At 53.5% G+C, this 23,451-nt stretch overlaps 2 protein-coding genes across 2 annotated transcripts in view; one reads left to right on the forward strand and one right to left on the reverse strand.

Moving 5' to 3' along the window:
• The window catches only part of LOC119960445 (T cell receptor beta chain MC.7.G5-like), a 28,897-nt gene extending 20,405 nt beyond the window's left edge, over positions 1 to 8,492 (reverse strand). Inside the window, exons 1-3 of the mRNA XM_038788169.1 lie at positions 8,391 to 8,492; positions 2,870 to 3,250; positions 925 to 1,242 (exon numbers count right to left, since the gene is read on the reverse strand). Of these exons, the coding sequence (XP_038644097.1) occupies positions 925 to 1,242; positions 2,870 to 3,250; positions 8,391 to 8,436 (745 nt within the window). The 5' untranslated portion in view covers positions 8,437 to 8,492. The remainder of the gene's footprint in view (positions 1 to 924; positions 1,243 to 2,869; positions 3,251 to 8,390) is intronic.
• A 1,604-nt stretch (positions 8,493 to 10,096) lies between these two features.
• The window catches only part of supt16h (SPT16 homolog, facilitates chromatin remodeling subunit), a 29,071-nt gene continuing 15,716 nt past the window's right edge, over positions 10,097 to 23,451 (forward strand). The window contains exon 1 of the mRNA XM_038788170.1: positions 10,097 to 10,130. Within this exon, the coding sequence (XP_038644098.1) occupies positions 10,097 to 10,130 (34 nt within the window). The remainder of the gene's footprint in view (positions 10,131 to 23,451) is intronic.

Genomic DNA, 23,451 nt, shown 5'->3' on the forward strand with positions numbered 1-23,451 from the left:
CCTCCACCCTCTCCCCATAACCCAGTAACCCCACCCAATACTAAGGGCAATTTTGGACTCTAAGGGCAATTTATCACGGCCAATCCACCTAACCTGCACATCTTTGGACTGTGGGAGGAAACCGGAGCACCCGGATGAAACCCACGCACACACACGGGGAGGATGTGCAGACTCCGCACAGACAGTGACCCAAGCCGGAATCGAACCTGGGTCCCTGGAGCTGTGATGCAATTGAGCTATCCACAATGCTACCGTGCTGCCCGTAAAAGATTGAAAGTGATTTTCAAAAGTGGCCGATATGAAGTGCGAAAAGCCTTGCTCGCACGGCGAGAGAACGAGGTCTGGCACGCACTGTCTGCAGGTGGGGTGGAGGCAGCCCTGAGGTTAACACCACAACCCTCAAATCACCTCCGCCAATTCCAAAGCTCCCAGTCCGATCATCGCAAGATTCCCAACACCCCCCCCCCCTCCCCAGTGCTGCTAAAACTGGACAAGAAAGATCCCAGAGTCAAACCTGGCTTGATAGACCCTCAACCTTTATATTACGCACGACAGAGGGAAGTTACTGAGCAGATTCACAGGAGTCTGCTGATGGGTTTTTTCCCCCACGAAGAGAATGAAACGTTTATTAAAACAAGAAAAGTGGGACTTGTGGGGGCGGCTATGGAGGAGTAAGTCGCACATTTGGTGGCTCTCGCTCCGGTCGGACTTTTGGAGCTTTTTCCCCGACTTTTTTGTACTTTTGAGCGCTGGATGGGAAGTGATAGGCACTCAGGCATTGACTCCAGCTACTGGTGTGCGCAATTGAGAAGCAGAAAGAATGGCAAACAGTTGAAGATGTGGGCAACCAAGGGCACTGCAGCAGCTGCTGCTGAGGACATAAACAACGCCACCGCTTCCTCCCACTCCACCAGAGGTACTCACCGCGTGTCCTGACCTCCTTCATGATTGGCTGGCTCAGAGTCGGGTGGGAAACGACACATTGGTACAGGTCCGCGTTCGCCCAGTCCTGGGTGCTGATGGCCAGTTGGCTGAAGGTGCTGTAACGATCATTGGGATCCCTGGACAGAGGAGCCTGGCTGATCCCCGATGACTCCTTCCTTCCGTCCCTGTACCAGGCGATCTGGACGTTGGGCGGGTAGAACCCGCTGAGCAGGCACAGCAGCCGCGTGGCACCGCCCTCCGTGATCTCCACCGGGGGCGGGTAATGGAGACTGACTGAGGGAGGGGAGGAAGGTGGCACTGTGGACAAAACAGAGACGGTCAAAGCATTGTCCCGAGAGCGACCCTCACCCTGAATCAACAGGTCGCTGACCTCTGTGACCCTGCACGGAGAGGTCACTCGCTGACCTCTGTGACCCTGCACCGAGAGGTCACTCGCTGACCTCTGTGACCTGCACCGAGAGGTCACTCGCTGACCTCTGTGACCCTGCACCGAGAGGTCACTCGCTGACCTCAATGACCCTCAGTTGAGGTCACTCGCTGACCTCAATGACCCTCAGTTGAGAGGTCACGCCCTGACCTCACTGGCCCTCTGAGAGGCTAATCGTTGACCTCTGACCCTGTTGAGAGGTCAATCACCGACCACAAGACATAGGAGCAGAATTAGGCCACTCGGCCCTTCGAGTCTGCTCCGCCATTCAATCATGGCTGATATTTTTCTCGTCCCCATTCTCCTGCCTTCTCCCCTGATCCCCTTATTAATCAAGAACCTATCAATCTCTGTCTTAAAGACACTCAGTGATTTGGCCTCCACAGCCTTCTGCGGCAAAGGGTTCCACAGATTCACCCCCCTCTGGCTGAAGAAATTCTTCCTCATCTCTCTTTTAAAGGATCGTCCCTTTAGTCTGCGATGGTGAATCCTCTGCTTCAAGTTTTTCCTACAAGTGGAAACATCCTCTCCACGTCCTCTCCATCCAGGCCTCGCAGTATCCTGTAAGTTTCAATAAGATCCCCCCTCATCCTTCTAAACCCCAACGTGTACAGACCCAGAGTCCTCAACCGTTCCTCATACGACAAGCTCTTCATTCCAGGGATCATTCTTGTGAACCTCCTCTGGACCCTTTCCAAGGCCCCAGCACATCCTTCCTTAGATACGGGGCCCAGAACTGCTCACAATACTCCAAATGGGGTCTGACCAGAGCCTTATACAGCCTCAGAAGTATATCCCTGGTCTTGTATTCTAGCCCTCTCGACATGAATGCTAACATTGCATTTGCCTTCCTAACTGCCGACTGAACCTGCACGTTAACCTTAAGAGAATCGTGAACAAGGACTCCCAAGTCCCTTTGTGCTTCTGATTTCCGAAGCATTTCCCCATTTGGAAAATAGTCTGTGCCTCTATTTCTCCTTCCAAAGTGCATAACCTCACACTTTCCACATTGTATTCCATCTGCCACTTCATTGCCCGCTCTCCTTGCTTGTCCAAATCCTTCTGCAGCCCACCTTGCTTCCTCAATACTACCTGCCCCTCTACAGATCTTCGTATCATCTGCAAACTTAGCAACAGTAAAGTTCCTTCTTCCAGATCATTAATGTATATTGTGAAAAGTTGTGGGCCCAGCACAGACCCCTGAGGCACACCACTAGTCACCAGCTACCATCCTGAAAAAGACCCATTTATCCCCACTCTCTGCGTTCACTGAGAGGTCACGCCCTGACCTCAGTGACCCTCGGTTGAGAGGTCACGCCCTGACCCCAGTGACCCTTAGTTGACAGGTCGCGCCCTGACCCCAAGTGACCCTTAGTTGACAGGTCGCGCCCTGACCCCAGTGACCCTTAGTTGCGTGGTCGCGCCCTGACCCCAGTGTCCCTCAGTTGAGAGGTCACGCCCCGACCTCAGTGCCTCTCTTGCCCAGCTCTGCCTTACCCGCCATGACGTTCAACGTTGTCCCACAGCCGCAGAAGTCTGTCCGGTTGTGCTCCACCAGATGGTCTGTCAATTGGCAGAAATAACGCGTGGAATCTTGCTTTGTCGTTTTGGAGATTTTCAGGATAATGCGCCTCCGGGCAAAGTCCTTAACCGCCACATAATGGTGCGTGTCCTGAGTGATGTATGTGGGTTGCTGCTCCCCGGGGTTCCAGTGGAGTAGTTGCTTGATCACGCTACTGCGCGGAGGAACATAACCCCAGATCAAATACCGGTCATCGGTCTTGCGGGAGAATCGGCATTCCATCGTAACCGGCTCGCCCTCCATGATGTCCATTACCGTGGACGAGAATCGAAAGTTCCCCCCAGCTGCTGTCAAACCTGGAAATAGAGAGAGAGAGAGAGATAGAGAGAGAGAGGCACAAATGATGAATTCTCCACATGAACCCATCTCAGGTAAGGATGGAAAGAAATGCGCATTCAGGACTCTGACCTTCCCGTTGCCATTTTAACACAAGACCCTGCTCCCAGGTCCACATGTCTGTCCTTGTGTTCCAGTGAGGTTAAACGCAAACTGGAGTTCAATCCAGGCAAATGCGAGGTGATGCATTTTGGAAGATCAAATTCAAGAGCGGGCTATACAGTCAATGGAAGGATCTGGGGAAAATTGATGTACAGAGAGATCTGGGAGTTCAGGTCCATTGTACCCTGAAGGTGGCAACGCAGGTCGATAGAGTGGTCCAAGAAGGCATACAGCATGCTTGCCTTCATCGGACGGGGTATTGAGTACAAGAGTCGGCAGGTCATGTTACAGTTGTATAGGACTTTGGTTAGGCCGCATTTGGAATACTGCGTGCAGTTCTGGTCGCCACATTACCAGAAGGATGTGGATGCTTTAGAGAGGGTGCAGAGGAGGTTCACCAGGATGTTGCCTGGTATGGAGGGTGCTAGCTATGAAGAAAGGTTGAGTAGATTAGGATTATTTTCGTTGGAAAGACGGAGGTTGAGGGGGGGACCTGATTGAGATCTACAAAGTTATGAGGGGTATGGACAGGGTAGATAGCAACAAGCTTTTCCCAAGAGTGGGGGTGTCAGTTACAAGGGGGTCACAATTTCAAGGTGAGAGGGGAAATGTTTAAGGGAGATGTGCGTGGGAAAGTTTTTTACGCAGAGGGTGGTGGGTGCCTGGAACGCTTTACCAGCGGAGGTGGTAGAGGCGGGCACAATAGCATCATTTAAGATGCATCTAGACAGATATATGAACGGGCAGGGAACAGAGAGAAGTAGACCTTGGAAAATAGGCGACAGGTTTAGATAAAGGATCTGGATCGGCGCAGGCTGGGAGGGCCGAAGGGCCTGTTCCTGTGCTGTAATTTTCTTTGTTCTTTGTTCTTCTTTGTTCTATCATCTCATCTTCCGGTTAGGCACACTACAGCCTTCCAGCCTGAACATCGAATTCAACAACTTCAGATGGTCAGTTTGTTCTCTCTGGTACTGCCATTAACACACTTTCCCCTTGGTATCTGTGGCCATTAACACTCTTTCCCCTTGGTATCTGTGGCCATTAACACTATTTCCTCTTGGTGTCTGTGGCCATTAACACACTTTCCCCTTGGTATCTGTGGCCATTAACACTCTTTCCCCTTGGTATCTGTGGCCATTAACACTCTTTCCCCTGGGTATCTGTGGCCATTAACACTCTTTCCCCTTGGTATCTGTGGCCATTAACACACTTTCCCCTTGTTTTCTGTGGCCATTAACACTCTTTCCCCTGGGTATCTGTGGCCATTAACACTCTTTCCCCTTGGTATCTGTGGCCATTAACACACTTTCCCCTTGGGTTCTGCAGCCATTAACACCCTTTCCCCTTGGTATCTGTGGCCATTAACACTCTTTCCCCTTGGTATCTGTGGCCATTAACACTCTTTCCCCTTGGTATCTGTGGCCATTAACACTCTTTCCCCTTGGGTTCTGCGGCCATTAACACTCTTTCCCCTTGGGTTCTGTGGCCATTAGCACTCTTTCCCCTTGGTATCTGTGGCCATTAACACTCTTTCCCCTTGGTATCTGTGGCCATTAACACTCTTTCCCCTGGGTATCTGTGGCCATTAACACTCTTTCCCCTGGGTATCTGTGGCCATTAACACTCTTTCCCCTGGGTATCTGTGGCCATTAACACTCTTTCCCCTTGGGTTCTGCGGCCATTAACACTCTTTCCCCTTGGTATCTGTGGCCATTAACACTCTTTCCCCTGGGTATCTGTGGCCATTAACACACTTTCCCCTGGGTATCTGTGACCATTAACACTCTTTCCCCTTGGTATCTGTGGCCATTAACACTCTTTCCCCTGGGTATCTGTGGCCATTAACACTCTTTCCCCTGGGTATCTGTGGCCATTAACACTCTTTCCCCTTGGTTTCTGTGGCCATTAACACTCTTTCCCCTTGGTATCTGTGGCCATTAACACTCTTTCCCCTTGGTATCTGTGGCCATTAACACTCTTTCCCCTTGGTATCTGTGGCCATTAACACTCTTTCCCCTTGGTATCTGTGGCCATTAACACTCTTTCCCCTTGGTATCTGTGGCCATTAACACACTTTCCCCTTGGTATCTGTGGCCATTAACACTCTTTCCCCTGGGTATCTGTGGCCATTAACACACTTTCCCCTGGGTATCTGTGACCATTAACACTCTTTCCCCTTGGTATCTGTGGCCATTAACACTCTTTCCCCTGGGTATCTGTGGCCATTAACACTCTTTCCCCTTGGTATCTGTGGCCATTAACACTCTTTCCCCTTGGTATCTGTGGCCATTAACACTCTTTCCCCTTGGTATCTGTGGCCATTAACACTCTTTCCCCTTGGTATCTGTGGCCATTAACACTCTTTCCCCTTGGTATCTGTGGCCATTAACATTCTTTCCCCTTGGGTTCTGTGGCCATTAACACTCTTTCCCCTTGGGTTCTGTGGCCATTAACACTCTTTCCCCATGGTATCTGTGGCCATTAACACTCTTTCCCCTTGGTTTCTGTGGCCATTAACACTCTTTCCCCTTGGTATCTGTGGCCATTAACACACTTTCCCCTTAGTATCTGTGGCCATTAGCACCCGGTTTCCCTGGGTTTCTGTGGCTGTGATTCATCAAAGAGTCATCGGACTCGAAACGTCGGCTCTTTCCTCTCCCCACAGATGCTGCCAGAGATTTTCCACCGTTTTCTCTTTCCTTGGCAGTTAACTGTCAGTCGCCATCAACTGGTGCATTCACCATGGCAACCAATCAGAGTCCGCATGCCCAAAATTATTAAAACGGTATTGACAGTGGGAGGAGGAGGTCCTTGTGGAGCAGAACTCCGGCGCCGACCTCTTTTGTAACAGGCAGAGGCCATTCTGTCCTTCAAACCTCTTCTAGCACTCGACGCAATCATGGCTGACCCACTAAGCTCCATATTCCTATCTTTTGCAGTATTTGTTCTTTTAGATGTCAGTTACCTACTTAAAAAAGCTAATATGGTGGGGGAGTAAGGGGGGGAGGTGGGAAACAGGGAATTCTAGACCAGTCTGCCTGATATCTGTCAGGAAATTCCTGGAATTAAGGACTCCGGGGAGGTTCCAGTTGATCAGAGGGAGCTAGCACAGATATGTAAAGAGTGGGTTGTCCCTGATGACCCTGATTAAAGGTTTTGACTGTAGCCAAGGAAGAGGCGCAGAGGATGCCTATGGCTGTTACTTACATGGATTTCCAGAAGACATTGCACAAAGTTCCCCACGACAGACTTTTCGTCATCCACAAAAATCCACCACCGACGCACAGCGGCAGCTGTGTGCCCCGCGGGAACTCGCTGAGGCTCCTTCGACAGCACCTTCCAAACCCACGGCCCGTTACCGTCTAGAAGGACGGGGGGGGGGCAGACATGCGGGGAACCCCCCCCCCCCCCCCACCTGGAGGTTCCCCTCCGAGTCACTCACCATCCCGACTGAGGAATATATCGGCCCTTCCTTCACTGTGGCTGGGGTAGAATCCCGGGACTCCCTCCCTAACAGCGCGGTGGGCGTACCTACCCCACACGGGGCCGCAGCAGGCCCAAGATGGCGGCTCACCCACCAGCTTCTCCAGGGGGCAATTAGGGATGGGGAATAAACTCTGGGTCTGACCCAGCCACGCCCAGATTCCGCAAACAAATAAATGTGAAAAACTCCTGGAAATACTGAACTACCCGCCCAGGACATTACTGTGGACACGTGAGCAATCAAAAAAAAATAGTAGTTCCTCTTATTTCTTAAATCAGTTGACATCTCCTGACCATCTGTGGCCCAGTGACCATCGACTTGAGATAGTCATTTCCTGCTCTCTCCTCTCACAGTATCGTTTCGGTAAAGGGAGTTCCTCAAGGTCAGACATCTTCAGCCGCTACATCGTCCGGGATGGGCCCACTGTGGCCACCCTCGCTGGCGGACGGAGGGAGTATTGAAGGTGGGCGGCTGGAGTTACCGGTCGTGTGGTTCTTCTCCGACCAGGATGGTGTCTTCCCATCAGAAGTGGGGATGTTTGCGGATGACTGCACAATGTTCAGCACCATTCGCCACTCCTCAGATACTGAAGCCGTCTCCAAATGCAGCAAGACCTGGACAATATCCAGGCTTGGGGCTGACAAGGGGCAAGTTACATTCACGCCACACAAGCCCCAGGCAATGACCATCTCCTACAAGAGAGGATCTAACCATCGCCCCATTGACCATTCAATGGCGTTACCATCGCTGAATCCCCCACATCCTGGGGGTTACCATTGATCAGAAACTGAACTGGACCCAGCCATATAAATACTGTGGCTACCAGGGCAGGTCAGAGGCTGGGAATCCTGCGGAGAGTAACTCACCTCCTGACCCCCTCCCCCTCCCAAAGCCTGTCCACCATCGTACAAGGACACAAGTCAGGAGTGCGATGGGAGACTCTCCACTTGCCTGGATGAGCGCGGCTCCCAACCGCACTCGAGAAGCTGGACACCATCCAGGACAAAGCAGCCCCGCTCAATCGACACGCTGACCACCGACATTCACTCCCTCCACCCCCCCCCCCCGACGCACAGCGGCAGCCGTGTGCACCGTCTACAAGACGCCCCGCGGGAACTCCTCCTTCGACAGCACCTTCCAAACCCACGGCCCGTTACCGTCTAGAAGGACGAGGGGGGGCGGCAGACACACGGGGAACCCCCCCACCACCTGGAGATTCCCCTCCGAGTCACTCCCCATCCCGACTGGGGAATATATCGGCCGTTCCTTCACTGCGGCTGGGGTAGAATCCCGGCAACTCCCTCCCTAACAGCACGGTGGGTGTACCTACGCCACACGGGACCCTTGTTTGCCTCCTCCTCTCGGACAAAGCCTTATTCCAAAGTTGGGGAATGACTCTCAGTCACACCATTTCGCAAGGGGGGGGGGGGGGGGGGTGACCTCAGCCGTGATGGGCTAGCAGCGGTCAGGGGAACGGCCTGATCCCGCGCGGTAGCCTGGGTAAAGGAGCTTACCAGCCAGGACGAGGAGGCAGAAAGCGAGTTCGACCATCAGGTTCATATTGGCTGGAGGAGGGATCAGAGGTCACTGTGTTGCTCTGTTCCTCTGTCGCTGTGACCCTGTATCGCTCTGTCGCTGCGTTGCTCTGTCCCTCTGTCGCTGTGTCGCTGTGTTGCTGTGTCGCTCTGTCTCGCTCTCTGACGCTCTGTTCCTCTGTCGCTGTGTCCCTGTGTTGCTGTGTCGCTCTGTCTCGCTCTCTGACGCTCTGTCCCTCTATCGCTGTGTCCGTGTATCGCTCTGTCGCTCTGTCTCGCTCTCTGACGCTCTGTCCCTCTATCGCTGTGTCCCTGTGCAGAGCTGGAGAATAAGTGCCTGCTCCTCCCTCAAATTATCTTTCACATTGAATCAGCTTCACTCGCTGGCCGCTGACTACACACCCAGCTTCCTGTGTGAGGAGTCAGTGACTGAGTGTGTGAGTGAGTGTGTTTGAGTGTGTGAGTGTTTGTGAGTGTGTGGGAGTGAGTGTGTTAGTGTGTGTGTGTGGGAGTGAGTGTGTTAGTGTGAGTGAGTGTGAGTGTGTGAGTGCGGGAGTAAGTGTGGAAGTGAGTGTGGGAGTGTGGGAGTGAGTGTGTGAGTGTGAGTCAGTGTGTGAATGTGAGTATGTGAGTTTAAATGTGAGTGTGTGAGTGTGGGCTAGAGTGTGTGTGTGTGTGGGAGTGAGTGAGTGGGAGAGTATGAGTGAGTGTGGGAGTGAGTGTGTGAGTGAGTGTGTGTGGGAGTGAATGTGTGAGTCTGAGTGTGAGTATGCAAGTGTGCAAGTGTGTGTGAATGTGTGTGAGTGTGTGTGAGCGTGTGTCAGTGTGTGAGTGTGTGTGAGCGTGAGTGTGTGTGAGTGTGCGAGTGAGTGTGGGAGAGTGGGAGTGAGTGTGTCAATTTGGGTGTGAGTGTGGGAGAGTGAGTGAGTGTGTGTGAGTGTGTCAGTGTGGGAATGAGTGTGTGTGTGTGAGTGTGTCAGTGTGGGAGTGAGTGTGTGAGTGTGTGAGTGTGAGAGTCTGAGAGAATGTGTGAGTGTGAGTGTGTGAGTGTGACTGTGAGTGAGTGTGGGAGTGAGTGGGTGAGTGTGATTGTGTGAGCGTGGGCATGTGTGAGTGTGGGAGTAGTGTGTGAGTGTGTGAGCGTGAGCATGAGTGAGTGTGGGAGTGAGTGAGTGTGAGAGTTTGTGAGTGTGTGTGTGTGTGAGTGTGAGAGTGAGTGTGTGAGTGTGCGAGTGCATGTGGGTGTGAGTGTGAGTGTGGGAGTGAGTCTCTGAGTGTGTGAGTGTGGGGGTGGCTGTGTAAGTGTGTGTGTCTGGGAGTGTGTGTGGGTGTGAGTCTGTGAGTGCGGGAGTGTGAATTTGGGAGTGAGCCTCTGAGTGTGTGAGTGTGCGAGTGTGAGTGTGGGAGCAAGCCTGTGAGTGTAAGTGTGTGTGAGTGTGTGAGTGTGAGTGTGGGACTGAGTGTGTGAGTGTGGTGTGTGAGTGTGCGAGTCTGTGAGTGTGCAAGTGTGAGTGTGTGTGAGTGTGAATGTGGGAGTGCGTGGGTGAATGTGGGAGTGTGCAAGTGTGTGGGAGTGTGAGTGTGAGAGTGTGTGAATGTGAGTGTGTATGAGTGTGGCAGTGAGTCTCTGAGTGTGTCAGTTTGGGAGTGAGTGTGAGTGTGTGTGTGGGAGTGAGTGTGTGAATATGGTGTACGAGTGTGTAAGTGTTAAGTGTGGGAGTGAGTGTGGCAGTGAGTCTGTGAGTGTGTGTGTAAGTGTGTGTGAGTGTGCGAGTGTGAGTGTGGGAATGAGTGTGTGTGTAGTGTGCGAGTGTGCGAGTGTGCGAGTGTGTGAGTGTGCGAGTGTGAGTGTGTGTGAGTGTGAGTATGGGAGTGCGTGTCTGAATATGTGAGTGTGCGAGTGGGAGTGTGTGTGTGAATGTGAGTGTGGGAGTGTGTGTGAATGTGTGAGTGTGCGAGTGTGTGAGTGTGTGGGAATGAGTGTGTGAGTGTGTGAGTGTGCGAGTGTGAGTGTGTGGAAGTGAGTGTGTGAATGTGTGAGTGTGCGAGTGTGTGAAGGTGGGAGTGAGTCTGTGAGTGTCTGAGTGTGGCAGTGAGTGTGTGAATGTGGGAGTGAGTGTGAGTGTCGGAGTGAGTGTCTGAGTGTGGCAGTGTGTGTGTGAATGTGGGAGTGAGTGCCTAAGTGTGGGAGTGAGTGTGAGTGTGGGAGTGAGTGTCTGAGTGTGTGAGTGAGTGTGAATGTGCGAGTGAGTGTGATTGACACATCGGGGGACAGTCGTCATTAACCAGGCCTGGTGAGACCAGCGATTGAGCATTCAGCCCCTCCTAAACTCTGCTCAGTCCCTCTATCCCTCACTCCAGTGTCCCTCAGTCCCATTGCCCCTCACTCCAGTGTCCATCAGTCCCACTGTCCCCCACTCCAGTGTTCCTCAGTCCCACAGTCCCTCACTCCAGTGTCCCTCAGTCCCACTGCCCCTCACTTCAGTGTCCCTCATTCCCATTGCCCCTCACTCCAGTGTCCCTCAGTCCCACTCCCCTCACTCCAGAGTCCCAGTCCCACTCCAGTGTTCCTCAGTCCCACTGCCCCTCACTCCAGTATCCCTCAGTCCCACTCCCCTCACTCCAGTGTTCCTCAGTCCCACAGTCCCTCACTCCAGTGTCCCTCAGTCCCACTGTCCCTCACTCCAGTGTCCCCTCAGTCCCACTGTCCCTCACTCCAGTGTACGTCAGTCCCACTGTCCCTCACTCCAGTATCCCTCAGTCCCACTGTCCCTCACTCCAGTGTCCCTCAGTCCCACTGTCCCTCACTCCAGTGTCCCCTCAGTCCCACTGTCCCTCACTCCAGTGTCCCCTCAGTCCCACTACCCCTCACTCCAGTGTACCTCAGTCCCACTGTTCCTCCAGAGTCCCTCAGTCCCACTGTCCCTCACTCCAGTGTCCCTCAGTCCCACTGCCCTCACTCCAGTGTCCCCTCAGTCCCACTGCCCCTCTCCCCAGTGTCCCTCAGTCCCACTGACCCTAACTCCAGTGTCACCTCAGCCCCACTGTCCCTCACTCCAGTGTCCCTCAGTCCCACTGTCCCACACCAGTGTTCCCTCAGTCCCACTGCCCCTCACTCCAGTGTCCCTCAGCCCCACTGTCCCTCACTCCAGTGTCCCTCAGTCACACAGTCCATCCAGTGTCCCTCAGTCCCACTGTCCCAAACTCCAGTGTCCCTCAGCCCCACTGTCCCTCACTCCAGTGTCCCTCAGTCCCAGAGTCCCTCCAGTGTCCCTCAGTCCCACTGTCCCTCACTCCAGTGTCCCCCTCAGTCCCACTGTCCCTCACTACAGTGTTCCTCAGTCCCACTGCCCCTCACTCCAGTGTCCCTCGGTCCCACTGTCCCTCACTCCAGAGTCCCTCAATCCCACTGTCCCTCACTTGTGTCCCCTCAGTCCCACTGTCCCTCACTCCAGTTTCCCTCAATCCCACTGTCCCTCACTCCAGTGTCCCCTCAGTCCCACTGCCCCTCACTCCAGTGTCCCTCAGTTCCACTGTCCCTCACTCCAGGGTCCCTCAGTAACATTGTCCCTCCCTCCAGTGTCCCCTCAATCCCACTGTCCCTCACTCCAGTGTCCCTCAGTCCCACTGTCCCTCACTCCAGTGTCCCCTCAATCCCACTGTCCCTCACTCCAGTGGTCCCTCAGCCACACTGTCCCTCACTCCAGTATCCCCTCAGTCCCACTGTCCTTCACTCCAGTGTCCCTCAGTAACATTGTCCCTCACTCCAGTGTCCCCTCAATCCCACTGTCCCTCATTCCAGTGTCCCTCAGTCCTGCTATCCCTCACTCTAGGGTCCCTCAGTCCCACTGTCCCTCACTCGTGTCCCCTCAATCCCACTGTCCCTCACTCCAGTGGTCCCTCAGTCACACTGTCCCTCACTCCAGTATCCCCTCAGTCCCACTGTCCTTCACTCCAGTGTCCCTCAGTCACACTGTCCCTCACTCCAGTGTCCCTCAGTCCCACTGCCCCTCACTCCAGTGTCCCTCAGTCCCACTGTCCCTCACTCCAGTGTCCCCTCAGTCCCACTGTCCCTCACTCCAGTGTCCCTCAGTCCCACTGTCCCTCACCAGTGTCCCCTCAGTCCCACTACCCCTCACTCCAGTGTCCCTCAGTCCCACTGTCCCTCACTCCAATGGTCCCTCAGTGCCACTGTCCCGCACTCCAGTGTCCCTCAGCCCCACTGTCCCTAAATCCAGTGTCCCTCAGTCCCACAGTCCCACTGCCCTCACTCCAGTGTCCCTCAGTCCCACTGTCCCTCACTCCAGTGTCCCTCAGTCCCACTGTCCCTCCAGTGTCCCTCAGTCCCACTGTCCGTCACTCCAGTGTCCTTCAGTCCCACTGTCCCTCACTCCAGTGTCCCTCAGTCCCATTGCCCGTCACTCCAGTGTCCCTCAGTCCCACTGCCCCTCACTCCAGTGGTCCCTCAGTCCCATTGCCCGTCACTCCAGTGTCCCTCAGTCCCACTGCCCCTCACTCCAGTGTCCCTCAGTCCCACTCCATTGTCCCTCAGTCCCTCTGTCCCTCACTCCAGTGGTCCCTCAGTCCCACTGCCCCTCACTCCAGTGGTCCCTCAGTCCCACTGTCCCTCACTCCAGTGTCCCTCAGTCCCACTATCCCTCACTCCAGTGTTTCCTCAGTCCCACTTTCCCTCACTCCACTGTCCCTCAGTCCCACTCCAGTGTCCCTCAGTCCTATGGTCCCTCTCTCCAGTGTCCCTCAGTCCCATTGTCCCTCACTCCAGTGTCCCTCAGTCCCACTCCATTGTCCCTCAGTCCCTCTGTCCCTCACTCCAGTGGTCCCTCAGTCACACTGTCCCTCACTCCAGTATCCCCTCAGTCCCACTGTCCTTCACTCCAGTGTCCCTCAGTCACACTGTCCCTCACTCCAGTGTCCCTCAGTCCCACTGCCCCTCACTCCAGTGTCCCTCAGTCCCACTGTCCCTCACTCCAGTGTCCCCTCAGTCCCACTGTCCCTCACTCGTGTCCCTCAGTCCCACTGTCCCTCACTCCAGTGTCCCCTCAGTCCCACTGTCCCTCACTCCAATGGTCCCTCAGTGCCACTGTCCCTCACTCCAGTGTCCCTCAGCCCCACTGTCCCTAAATCCAGTGTCCCTCAGTCCCACAGTCCCTCCAGTGTCCCTCAGTCCCACTGCCCCTCAATCCCATGTCCTTCAATCCCACTGCCCTCACACCAGTGTCCCTCAGTCCCACTGTCCCTCACTCCAGTGTCCCTCAGTCCCACTGTCCCTCCAGTGTCCCTCAGTCCCACTGTCCGTCACTCCAGTGTCCTTCAGTCCCACTGTCCCTCATTCCAGTGGTCCCTCAGTCCCACTGCCCCTCACTCCAGTGTCCCTCAGTCCCACTCCATTGTCCCTCAGTCCCTCTGTCCCTTACTCCAGTGGTCCCTCAGTCCCACTGTCCCTCACTCCAGTGGTCCCTCAGTCCCACTGTCTCTCACTCCAGTGTCCCTCAGTCCCACTATCCCTCACTCCAGTGTTTCCTCAGTTCCACTGTCCCTCACTCCACTGTCCCTCAGTCCCACTCCAGTGTCCCTCAGTCCCATGGTCCCTCTCTCCAGTGTCCCTCAGTCCCATTGTCCCTCACTCCAGTGTCCCTCAGTCCCACTCCATTGTCCCTCAGTCCCTCTGTCCCTCACTCCAGTGGTCCCTCAGTCACACTGTCCCTCACTCCAGTGGTCCCTCAGTCCCACTGTCCTCCACTCCAGTTGTTCCTCACTCCAGTCGCCCCCCACTCCAGTTGCCTCTCACTCCAGTTACCCTCACTCCAGTTGCCCCTCACTCCAGTCGCCCCTCAGTCCCACTGTCCCCCACTCCAGTTGCCCCTCACTCCAGTCGCCCCTCACTCCAGTTTCCTCTCACTCCAGTTACCCTCACTCCAGTTGGCCCTCACTCCAATCGCCCCTCACACCAGTTTCCTCTCACTCCAGTCACCCTCACTCCAGTTGCCCCTCACTCCAGTTGCCCCTCACTCCAGTGTTCCCTCAGTCCCACAGTCCCTCACTCCAGTGGTCCCTCAGTCCCACTGCCCCTCACTCCAGTGGTCCCTCAGTCCCACTGTCCCTCACTCCAGTGGTCCCTCAGTCCCACTGTCCCTCACGCCAGTGGTCCCTCAATCCCACTGTCCCTCACTCCAGTGGTCCCTCAGTCCCACTGTCCCCCACTCCAGTCGCCCCTCACTCCAGTCGCCCCTCACTCCAGTTCCCCTCACTCCAGTTGCCCCTCACTCCAGTCGCCCCTCACTCCAGTTGCCCCTCACTCCAGTCACCCCTCACTCCAGTTTCCTCTCACTCCAGTTGCCCCTCACTCCAGTTGCCCCTCACTCCAGTTGCCCCTGACTCTAGTTGCCCCTCACTCCAGTTGTGCCTCACTCCAGTTGCTCCTCATTCCAATTGTCCCTCACTCTTAAGGGTTTTGCCATTTACGGTTTACCCCTCTATGTTAGACCTACCAAAATGCATTACCTCACATTTGTCCGGATTAAACTCCATTTGCCATTTCTCTGCCCAAGTCTCCAACGTAGCTCTGTCCTGCTGTATCCTCTGACAGTCCTGAGCTCTATCTGCCACTCCACCAACCTTGGTGTCATCTGTAACCGTCTCTGCTGGCATCATCTTGAAGTGTATTGACAGTCAGAGAGATCCAGGTGTACAGGTCCACAGGTCACTGAAAGGGGCGACACAGGTGGAGAAGGTAGTCAAGAAGGCAGACGGCATGCTTGCCTTCATTGGCCGGGGCATTGAGTATAAGAATTGGCAAGTCATGTTGCAGCTGTATAGAACCTTAGTTAGGCCACATTTGGAGTATAGTGTTCAATTCTGGTCGCCACACTACCAGAAGGATGTGGAGGCTTTAGAGAGGGTGCAGAAGGGATTTACCAGGATGTTGCCTGGTACGGAGGGCATTAGCTATGAGGAGCGGTTGAATAAACTCGGCTTGTTCTCACTGGAACGACAAGATTGAGGGGCGACCTGATCGAGGTCTACAAAATTATGAGGGGCATAGACAGAGTGGATCAACAGAGGCTTTTTCCCCAGGGTAGAGGGGTCAATTACTAGGGGGCATAGGTTTAAGATGCGAGGGGCAAGGTTTAGAGGAGATGTTAGGCAAGTTTTTTTACACAGAGGGTAGTGGTCCTCCACCCTATCCCCGTAACCCCATCTAACCTTTTTGGGACACTAAGGGGCAATTTATCACGGCCTATCCACCTAACCCGCACATCTTTCGGGGCTTGTGGGAGGAAACCGGAGCACCCGGAGGGAACCCACGGCAGACACGGGGGAGAACATGCAGACTCCGCACAGGCAGCGACCAGAGCCGGGAATCGAACCCTGGAGCCTCGAAGCAACAGTGCTAACCACGGTGCCGCCCCCAAAACGATTACGTCACCTTCTACGAAGTGTTCCATTGCTTGTCGGAAAATTTCAGATGCTGAAATGATACCATCTTATCGACCCGTGAGCCTGTCTAATTTACTGTCGTACCCATTTGGTCACTTCTCATCCCGGGCTCTGCCATTTCTCTTACTCCCTCTCGCTCCCTCGGGTTTGTCACAGGTGTGTGCGTGTGTGTGGGGGAGTTCTCCGGGGGAAGGCGGGATTAAAGAAATGAACTTGATCATCAGAAACGATAATGAATGGGGGAGCAGGTTCGAAGGGCTGAATGGCCTCCTCAAACACAGTCAGAGTGGAAAGGTTGCGTAGGCAACCCTGGTTCAGCCTCCCTGTCCCCTCACATCATCCCCACACACAGAGACACAGAGAGAGGCCTCCCACAGCTCAGTCTCCAAATCGCCCTCCGCCCTCCCACACAACACAAATGGGACGTTCTGCGGGAACGATATCTCCAACATTCACTCAAAGTTTCACTTTTCCAGAAAGGGGAAGTTGCTTCACAACATACAGGGACGGAAATAGATTGCACAGGCACGAGAGAGGCAGTGACGCACAGTCCTCTGCTTAACACACACGTGCCATCATGGGAATGTTTGATCGACAGTTTAGAGTGAGCTTTACTCTGTATCTAACCCCGTGCTGTACCTGTCCTGGGAATGTTTGATCGACAGTTTAGAGTGAGCTTTACTCTGTATCTAACCCCGTGCTGTACCTGCCCTGGGAGTGTTTGATGGGGACAGTGTAGAGGGAGCTTTACTCTGTATCTAACCCCGTGCTGTACCTGTCCTGGGAGTGTTTGATGGGGACAGTGTAGAGGGAGCTTTACTCGGTATCTAACCCCGTGCTGTACCTGTCCTGGGAGTGTTTGATGGGGACAGTGTAGAGGGAGCTTTACTCTGTATCTAACCCCGTGCTGTACCTGTCCTGGGAGTGTTTGATGGGGACAGTGTAGAGGGAGCTTTACTCTGTATCTAACACGGTGCTGTACCTGTCCTGGGAGTGTTTGATGGGGACAGTGTAGAGGGAGCTTTACTCTGTATCTAACCCCATGCTGTACCTGTCCTGGGAGTGTTTGATGGGGACAGTGTAGAGGGAGTGTTACTCTGTATCTAATCCCGTGCTGTACCTGCCCTGGGAGTGTTTGATGGGGACAGTGTAGAGGGAGCTTTACTCTGTATCTAACCCCGTGCTGTACCTGTCCTGGGAGTGTTTGATGGGGACAGTGTAGAGGGAGCTTTACTCTGTATCTAACCCCGTGCTGTACCTGTCCTGGGAGTGTTTGATGGGGACAGTGTAGAGGGAGCTTTACTCTGTATCTAACTCCGTGCTGTACCTGTCCTGGGAGTGTTTGATGGGGACAGTGTAGAGGGAGCTTTACTCTGTATCTAACCCCGTGCTGTACCTGTCCTGGGAGTGTTGATGGGGACAGTATAGAGGGAGCTTTACTCTGTATCAAACCCCGTGCTGTACCTGTCCTGGGAGTGTTTGATGGGAGACAGTGTCGAGGGAGCTTTACTCTGTATCTAACCCCGTGCTGTACCTGTCCTGGGAGTGTTTGATGGGGACAGCGTAGAGGGAGCTTTACTCTGTATCTAACCCCGTGCTGTACCTGCCCTGGGAGTGTTTGATGGGGACAGTGTAGAGGGAGCTTTACTCTGTATCTAACCCCGTGCTGTACCTGTCCTGGGAGTGTTTGATGGGGACAGTGTAGAGGGAGCTTTACTCTGTATCTAACCCGTGCTGTACCTGTCCTGGGAGTGTTTGATGGGGAGAGTGTAGAGGGAGCTTTACTCTGTATCTAACACCGTGCTGTACCAATCCTGGGAGTGTTTGATGGGGACAGTGTAGAGGGAGCTTTACTTTGTATCTAACCCCGTGCTCTACCTGTCCTGTGAGTGTTTGATGGGGACAGTGTAGAGGGAGCTTTACTCTGTATCTAACCCCGTGCTGTACCTGTCCTGGGAGTGTTGATGGGGACAGTGTAGAGGGAGCTTTACTCTGTATGTAACCCCGTGCTGTACCTGTCCTGGGAGTGTTTGATGGGAGACAGTGTCGAGGGAGCTTTACTCTGTATCTAACCCCGTGCTGTACCTGTCCTGGGAGTGTTTGATGGGGACAGTGTAGAGGGAGCTTTACTCTGTATATAACCCCGTGCTGTACCTGTCCTGGGAGTGTTTGATGGGGACAGTGTGGAGGGAGCTTTACTCTGTATCCAACACCGTGCTGTACCTGTCCTGGGAGTGTTTGATGGGGAGAGTGCAGAGGGAGCTTTACTCTGTTTCTAACACTGTGCTGTACCTGGCCTGGGAGTGTTTGATGGGGAGAGTGTAGAGGGAGCTTTACTCTGTATCTAACCCCGTGCTGTTCTTGTCCTGGGAGTGTTTGATGGGGACAGTGTAGAGGGAGCTTTACTCTGTATCTAACCCCGTGCTGTCCCTGTTCTGGGAGTGTTTGATGGGGACAGTGTAGAGGGAGCTTTACTCTGTATCTAACCCCATGCTGTACCTGTCCTGGGAGTGATTGATGGGGACAGTGTAGAGGGAGCTTTACTCTGTATCTAACCCCGTGCTGTACCTGTCCTGGGAGTGTTTGATGGGGACAGTGTAGAGGGAGCTTTACTCTGTATCTAACCGCGTGCTGTACATGTCCTGGGAGTGTTTGATGGGAACAGTGTAGAGGGAGCTTTACTCTGTATCTAACCCCGTGCTGTACCTGTCCTGGGAGTGTTTGATGGGGACAGTGTAGAGGGAGCTTTACTCTGTATCTAACCCCGTGCTGTACCTGTCCTGGGAGTGTTTGTTGGGGACAGTGTAGAGGGAGCTTTACTCTGTATCTAACCACGTGCTGTACCTGTCCTGTGAGTGTTTGATGGGGACAGTGTAGAGGGAGCTTTACTCTGTATCTAACACCGTGCTGTACCTGTCCTGGGAGTGTTTGATGGGGACAGTGTAGAGGGAGCTTTACTCTGTATCTAACCCCGTGCTGTACCTGTCCTGGGAGTGTTTGATGGGGACAGTGTAGAGGGAGCTTTACTCTGTATCTAACCCCGTGCTGTACCTGTCCTGGGAATGTTTGATCGACAGTTTAGAGTGAGCTTTACTCTGTATCTAACCCCGTGCTGTACCTGCCCTGGGAGTGTTTGATGGGGACAGTGTAGAGGGAGCTTTACTCTGTATCTAACCCCGTGCTGTACCTGTCCTGGGAGTGTTTGATGGGGACAGTGTAGAGGGAGCTTTACTCGGTATCTAACCCCGTGCTGTACCTGTCCTGGGAGTGTTTGATGGGGACAGTGTAGAGGGAGCTTTACTCTGTATCTAACCCCGTGCTGTACCTGTCCTGGGAGTGTTTGATGGGGACAGTGTAGAGGGAGCTTTACTCTGTATCTAACACGGTGCTGTACCTGTCCTGGGAGTGTTTGATGGGGACAGTGTAGAGGGAGCTTTACTCTGTATCTAACCCCGTGCTGTACCTGTCCTGGGAGTGTTTGATGGGGACAGTGTAGAGGGAGTGTTACTCTGTATCTAATCCCGTGCTGTACCTGCCCTGGGAGTGTTTGATGGGGACAGTGTAGAGGGAGCTTTACTCTGTATCTAACCCCGTGCTGTACCTGTCCTGGGGTGTTTGATGGGGACAGTGTAGAGGGAGCTTTACTCTGTATCTAACCCCGTGCTGTACCTGTCCTGGGAGTGTTTGATGGGGACAGTGTAGAGGGAGCTTTACTCTGTATCTAACTCCGTGCTGTACCTGTCCTGGGAGTGTTTGATGGGGACAGTGTAGAGGGAGCTTTACTCTGTATCTAACCCCGTGCTGTACCTGTCCTGGGAGTGTTGATGGGGACAGTGTAGAGGGAGCTTTACTCTGTATCAAACCCCGTGCTGTACCTGTCCTGGGAGTGTTTGATGGGAGACAGTGTCGAGGGAGCTTTACTCTGTATCTAACCCCGTGCTGTACCTGTCCTGGGAGTGTTTGATGGGGACAGCGTAGAGGGAGCTTTACTCTGTATCTAACCCCGTGCTGTACCTGCCCTGGGAGTGTTTGATGGGGACAGTGTAGAGGGAGCTTTACTCTGTATCTAACCCCGTGCTGTACCTGTCCTGGGAGTGTTTGATGGGGACAGTGTAGAGGGAGCTTTACTCTGTATCTAACCCGTGCTGTACCTGTCCTGGGAGTGTTTGATGGGGAGAGTGTAGAGGGAGCTTTACTCTGTATCTAACACCGTGCTGTACCAATCCTGGGAGTGTTTGATGGGGACAGTGTAGAGGGAGCTTTACTTTGTATCTAACCCCGTGCTCTAACTGTCCTGTGAGTGTTTGATGGGGACAGTGTAGAGGGAGCTTTACTCTGTATCTAACCCCGTGCTGTACCTGTCCTGGGAGTGTTGATGGGGACAGTGTAGAGGGAGCTTTACTCTGTATCTAACCCCGTGCTGTACCTGTCCTGGGAGTGTTTGATGGGAGACAGTGTCGAGGGAGCTTTACTCTGTATCTAACCCCGTGCTGTACCTGTCCTGGGAGTGTTTGATGGGGACAGTGTAGAGGGAGCTTTACTCTGTATATAACCCCGTGCTGTACCTGTCCTGGGAGTGTTTGATGGGGACAGTGTGGAGGGAGCTTTACTCTGTATCCAACCCCGTGCTGTACCTGTCCTGGGAGTGTTTGATGGGGAGAGTGCAGAGGGAGCTTTACTCTGTTTCTAACACTGTGCTGTACCTGGCCTGGGAGTGTTTGATGGGGAGAGTGTAGAGGGAGCTTTACTCTGTATCTAACCCCGTGCTGTTCTTGTCCTGGGAGTGTTTGATGGGGACAGTGTAGAGGGAGCTTTACTCTGTATCTAACCCCGTGCTGTCCCTGTTCTGGGAGTGTTTGATGGGGACAGTGTAGAGGGAGCTTTACTCTGTATCTAACCCCATGCTGTACCTTTCCTGGGAGTGATTGATGGGGACAGTGTAGAGGGAGCTTTACTCTGTATCTAACCCCGTGCTGTACCTGTCCTGGGAGTGTTTGATGGGGACAGTGTAGAGGGAGCTTTACTCTGTATCTAACCGCGTGCTGTACATGTCCTGGGAGTGTTTGATGGGAACAGTGTAGAGGGAGCTTTACTCTGTATCTAACCCCGTGCTGTACCTGTCCTGGGAGTGTTTGATGGGGACAGTGTAGAGGGAGCTTTACTCTGTATCTAACCCCGTGCTGTACCTGTCCTGGGAGTGTTTGTTGGGGACAGTGTAGAGGGAGCTTTACTCTGTATCTAACCACGTGCTGTACCTGTCCTGTGAGTGTTTGATGGGGACAGTGTAGAGGGAGCTTTACTCTGTATCTAACACCGTGCTGTACCTGTCCTGGGAGTGTTTGATGGGGACAGTGTAGAGGGAGCTTTACTCTGTATCTAACCCCGTGCTGTACCTGTCCTGGGAGTGTTTGATGGGGACAGTGTAGAGGGAGCTTTACTCTGTATCTAACCCCGTGCTGTACCTGTCCTGGGAATGTTTGATCGACAGTTTAGAGTGAGCTTTACTCTGTATCTAACCCCGTGCTGTACCTGCCCTGGGAGTGTTTGATGGGGACAGTGTAGAGGGAGCTTTACTCTGTATCTAACGCCGTGCTGTACCTGTCCTGGGAGTGTTTGATGGGGACAGTGTAGAGGGAGCTTTACTCGGTATCTAACCCCGTGCTGTACCTGTCCTGGGAGTGTTTGATGGGGACAGTGTAGAGGGAGCTTTACTCTGTATCTAACCCCGTGCTGTACCTGTCCTGGGAGTGTTTGATGGGGACAGTGTAGAGGGAGCTTTACTCTGTATCTAACACGGTGCTGTACCTGTCCTGGGAGTGTTTGATGGGGACAGTGTAGAGGGAGCTTTACTCTGTATCTAACCCCATGCTGTACCTGTCCTGGGAGTGTTTGATGGGGACAGTGTAGAGGGAGTGTTACTCTGTATCTAATCCCGTGCTGTACCTGCCCTGGGAGTGTTTGATGGGGACAGTGTAGAGGGAGCTTTACTCTGTATCTAACCCCGTGCTGTACCTGTCCTGGGGTGTTTGATGGGGACAGTGTAGAGGGAGCTTTACTCTGTATCTAACCCCGTGCTGTACCTGTCCTGGGAGTGTTTGATGGGGACAGTGTAGAGGGAGCTTTACTCTGTATCTAACTCCGTGCTGTACCTGTCCTGGGAGTGTTTGATGGGGACAGTGTAGAGGGAGCTTTACTCTGTATCTAACCCCGTGCTGTACCTGTCCTGGGAGTGTTGATGGGGACAGTGTAGAGGGAGCTTTACTCTGTATCAAACCCCGTGCTGTACCTGTCCTGGGAGTGTTTGATGGGAGACAGTGTCGAGGGAGATTTACTCTGTATCTAACCCCGTGCTGTACCTGTCCTGGGAGTGTTTGATGGGGACAGCGTAGAGGGAGCTTTACTCTGTATCTAACCCCGTGCTGTACCTGCCCTGGGAGTGTTTGATGGGGACAGTGTAGAGGGAGCTTTACTCTGTATCTAACCCCGTGCTGTACCTGTCCTGGGAGTGTTTGATGGGGACAGTGTAGAGGGAGCTTTACTCTGTATCTAACCCGTGCTGTACCTGTCCTGGGAGTGTTTGATGGGGAGAGTGTAGAGGGAGCTTTACTCTGTATCTAACACCGTACTGTCCCAATCCTGGGAGTGTTTGATGGGGACAGTGTAGAGGGAGCTTTACTTTGTATCTAACCCCGTGCTCTAACTGTCCTGTGAGTGTTTGATGGGGACAGTGTAGAGGGAGCTTTACTCTGTATCTAACCCCGTGCTGTACCTGTCCTGGGAGTGTTGATGGGGACAGTGTAGAGGGAGCTTTACTCTGTATCTAACCCCGTGCTGTACCTGTCCTGGGAGTGTTTGATGGAGACAGTGTCGAGGGAGCTTTACTCTGTATCTAACCCCGTGCTGTACCTGTCCTGGGAGTGTTTGATGGGGACAGTGTAGAGGGAGCTTTACTCTGTATATAACCCCGTGCTGTACCTGTCCTGGGAGTGTTTGATGGGGACAGTGTGGAGGGAGCTTTACTCTGTATCCAACCCCGTGCTGTACCTGTCCTGGGAGTGTTTGATGGGGAGAGTGCAGAGGGAGCTTTACTCTGTTTCTAACACTGTGCTGTACCTGGCCTGGGAGTGTTTGATGGGGAGAGTGTAGAGGGAGCTTTACTCTGTATCTAACCCCGTGCTGTTCTTGTCCTGGGAGTGTTTGATGGGGACAGTGTAGAGGGAGCTTTACTCTGTATCTAACCCCGTGCTGTCCCTGTTCTGGGAGTGTTTGATGGGGACAGTGTAGAGGGAGCTTTACTCTGTATCTAACCCCATGCTGTACCTGTCCTGGGAGTGATTGATGGGGACAGTGTAGAGGGAGCTTTACTCTGTATCTAACCCCGTGCTGTACCTGTCCTGGGAGTGTTTGATGGGGACAGTGTAGAGGGAGCTTTACTCTGTATCTAACCGCGTGCTGTACATGTCCTGGGAGTGTTTGATGGGACAGTGTAGAGGGAGCTTTACTCTGTATCTAACCCCGTGCTGTACCTGTCCTGGGAGTGTTTGATGGGGACAGTGTAGAGGGAGCTTTACTCTGTATCTAA

This window comes from Scyliorhinus canicula, unplaced genomic scaffold (genome assembly GCF_902713615.1).
Source record: "Scyliorhinus canicula unplaced genomic scaffold, sScyCan1.1, whole genome shotgun sequence".
Classification (NCBI taxonomy): domain Eukaryota; kingdom Metazoa; phylum Chordata; class Chondrichthyes; order Carcharhiniformes; family Scyliorhinidae; genus Scyliorhinus; species Scyliorhinus canicula.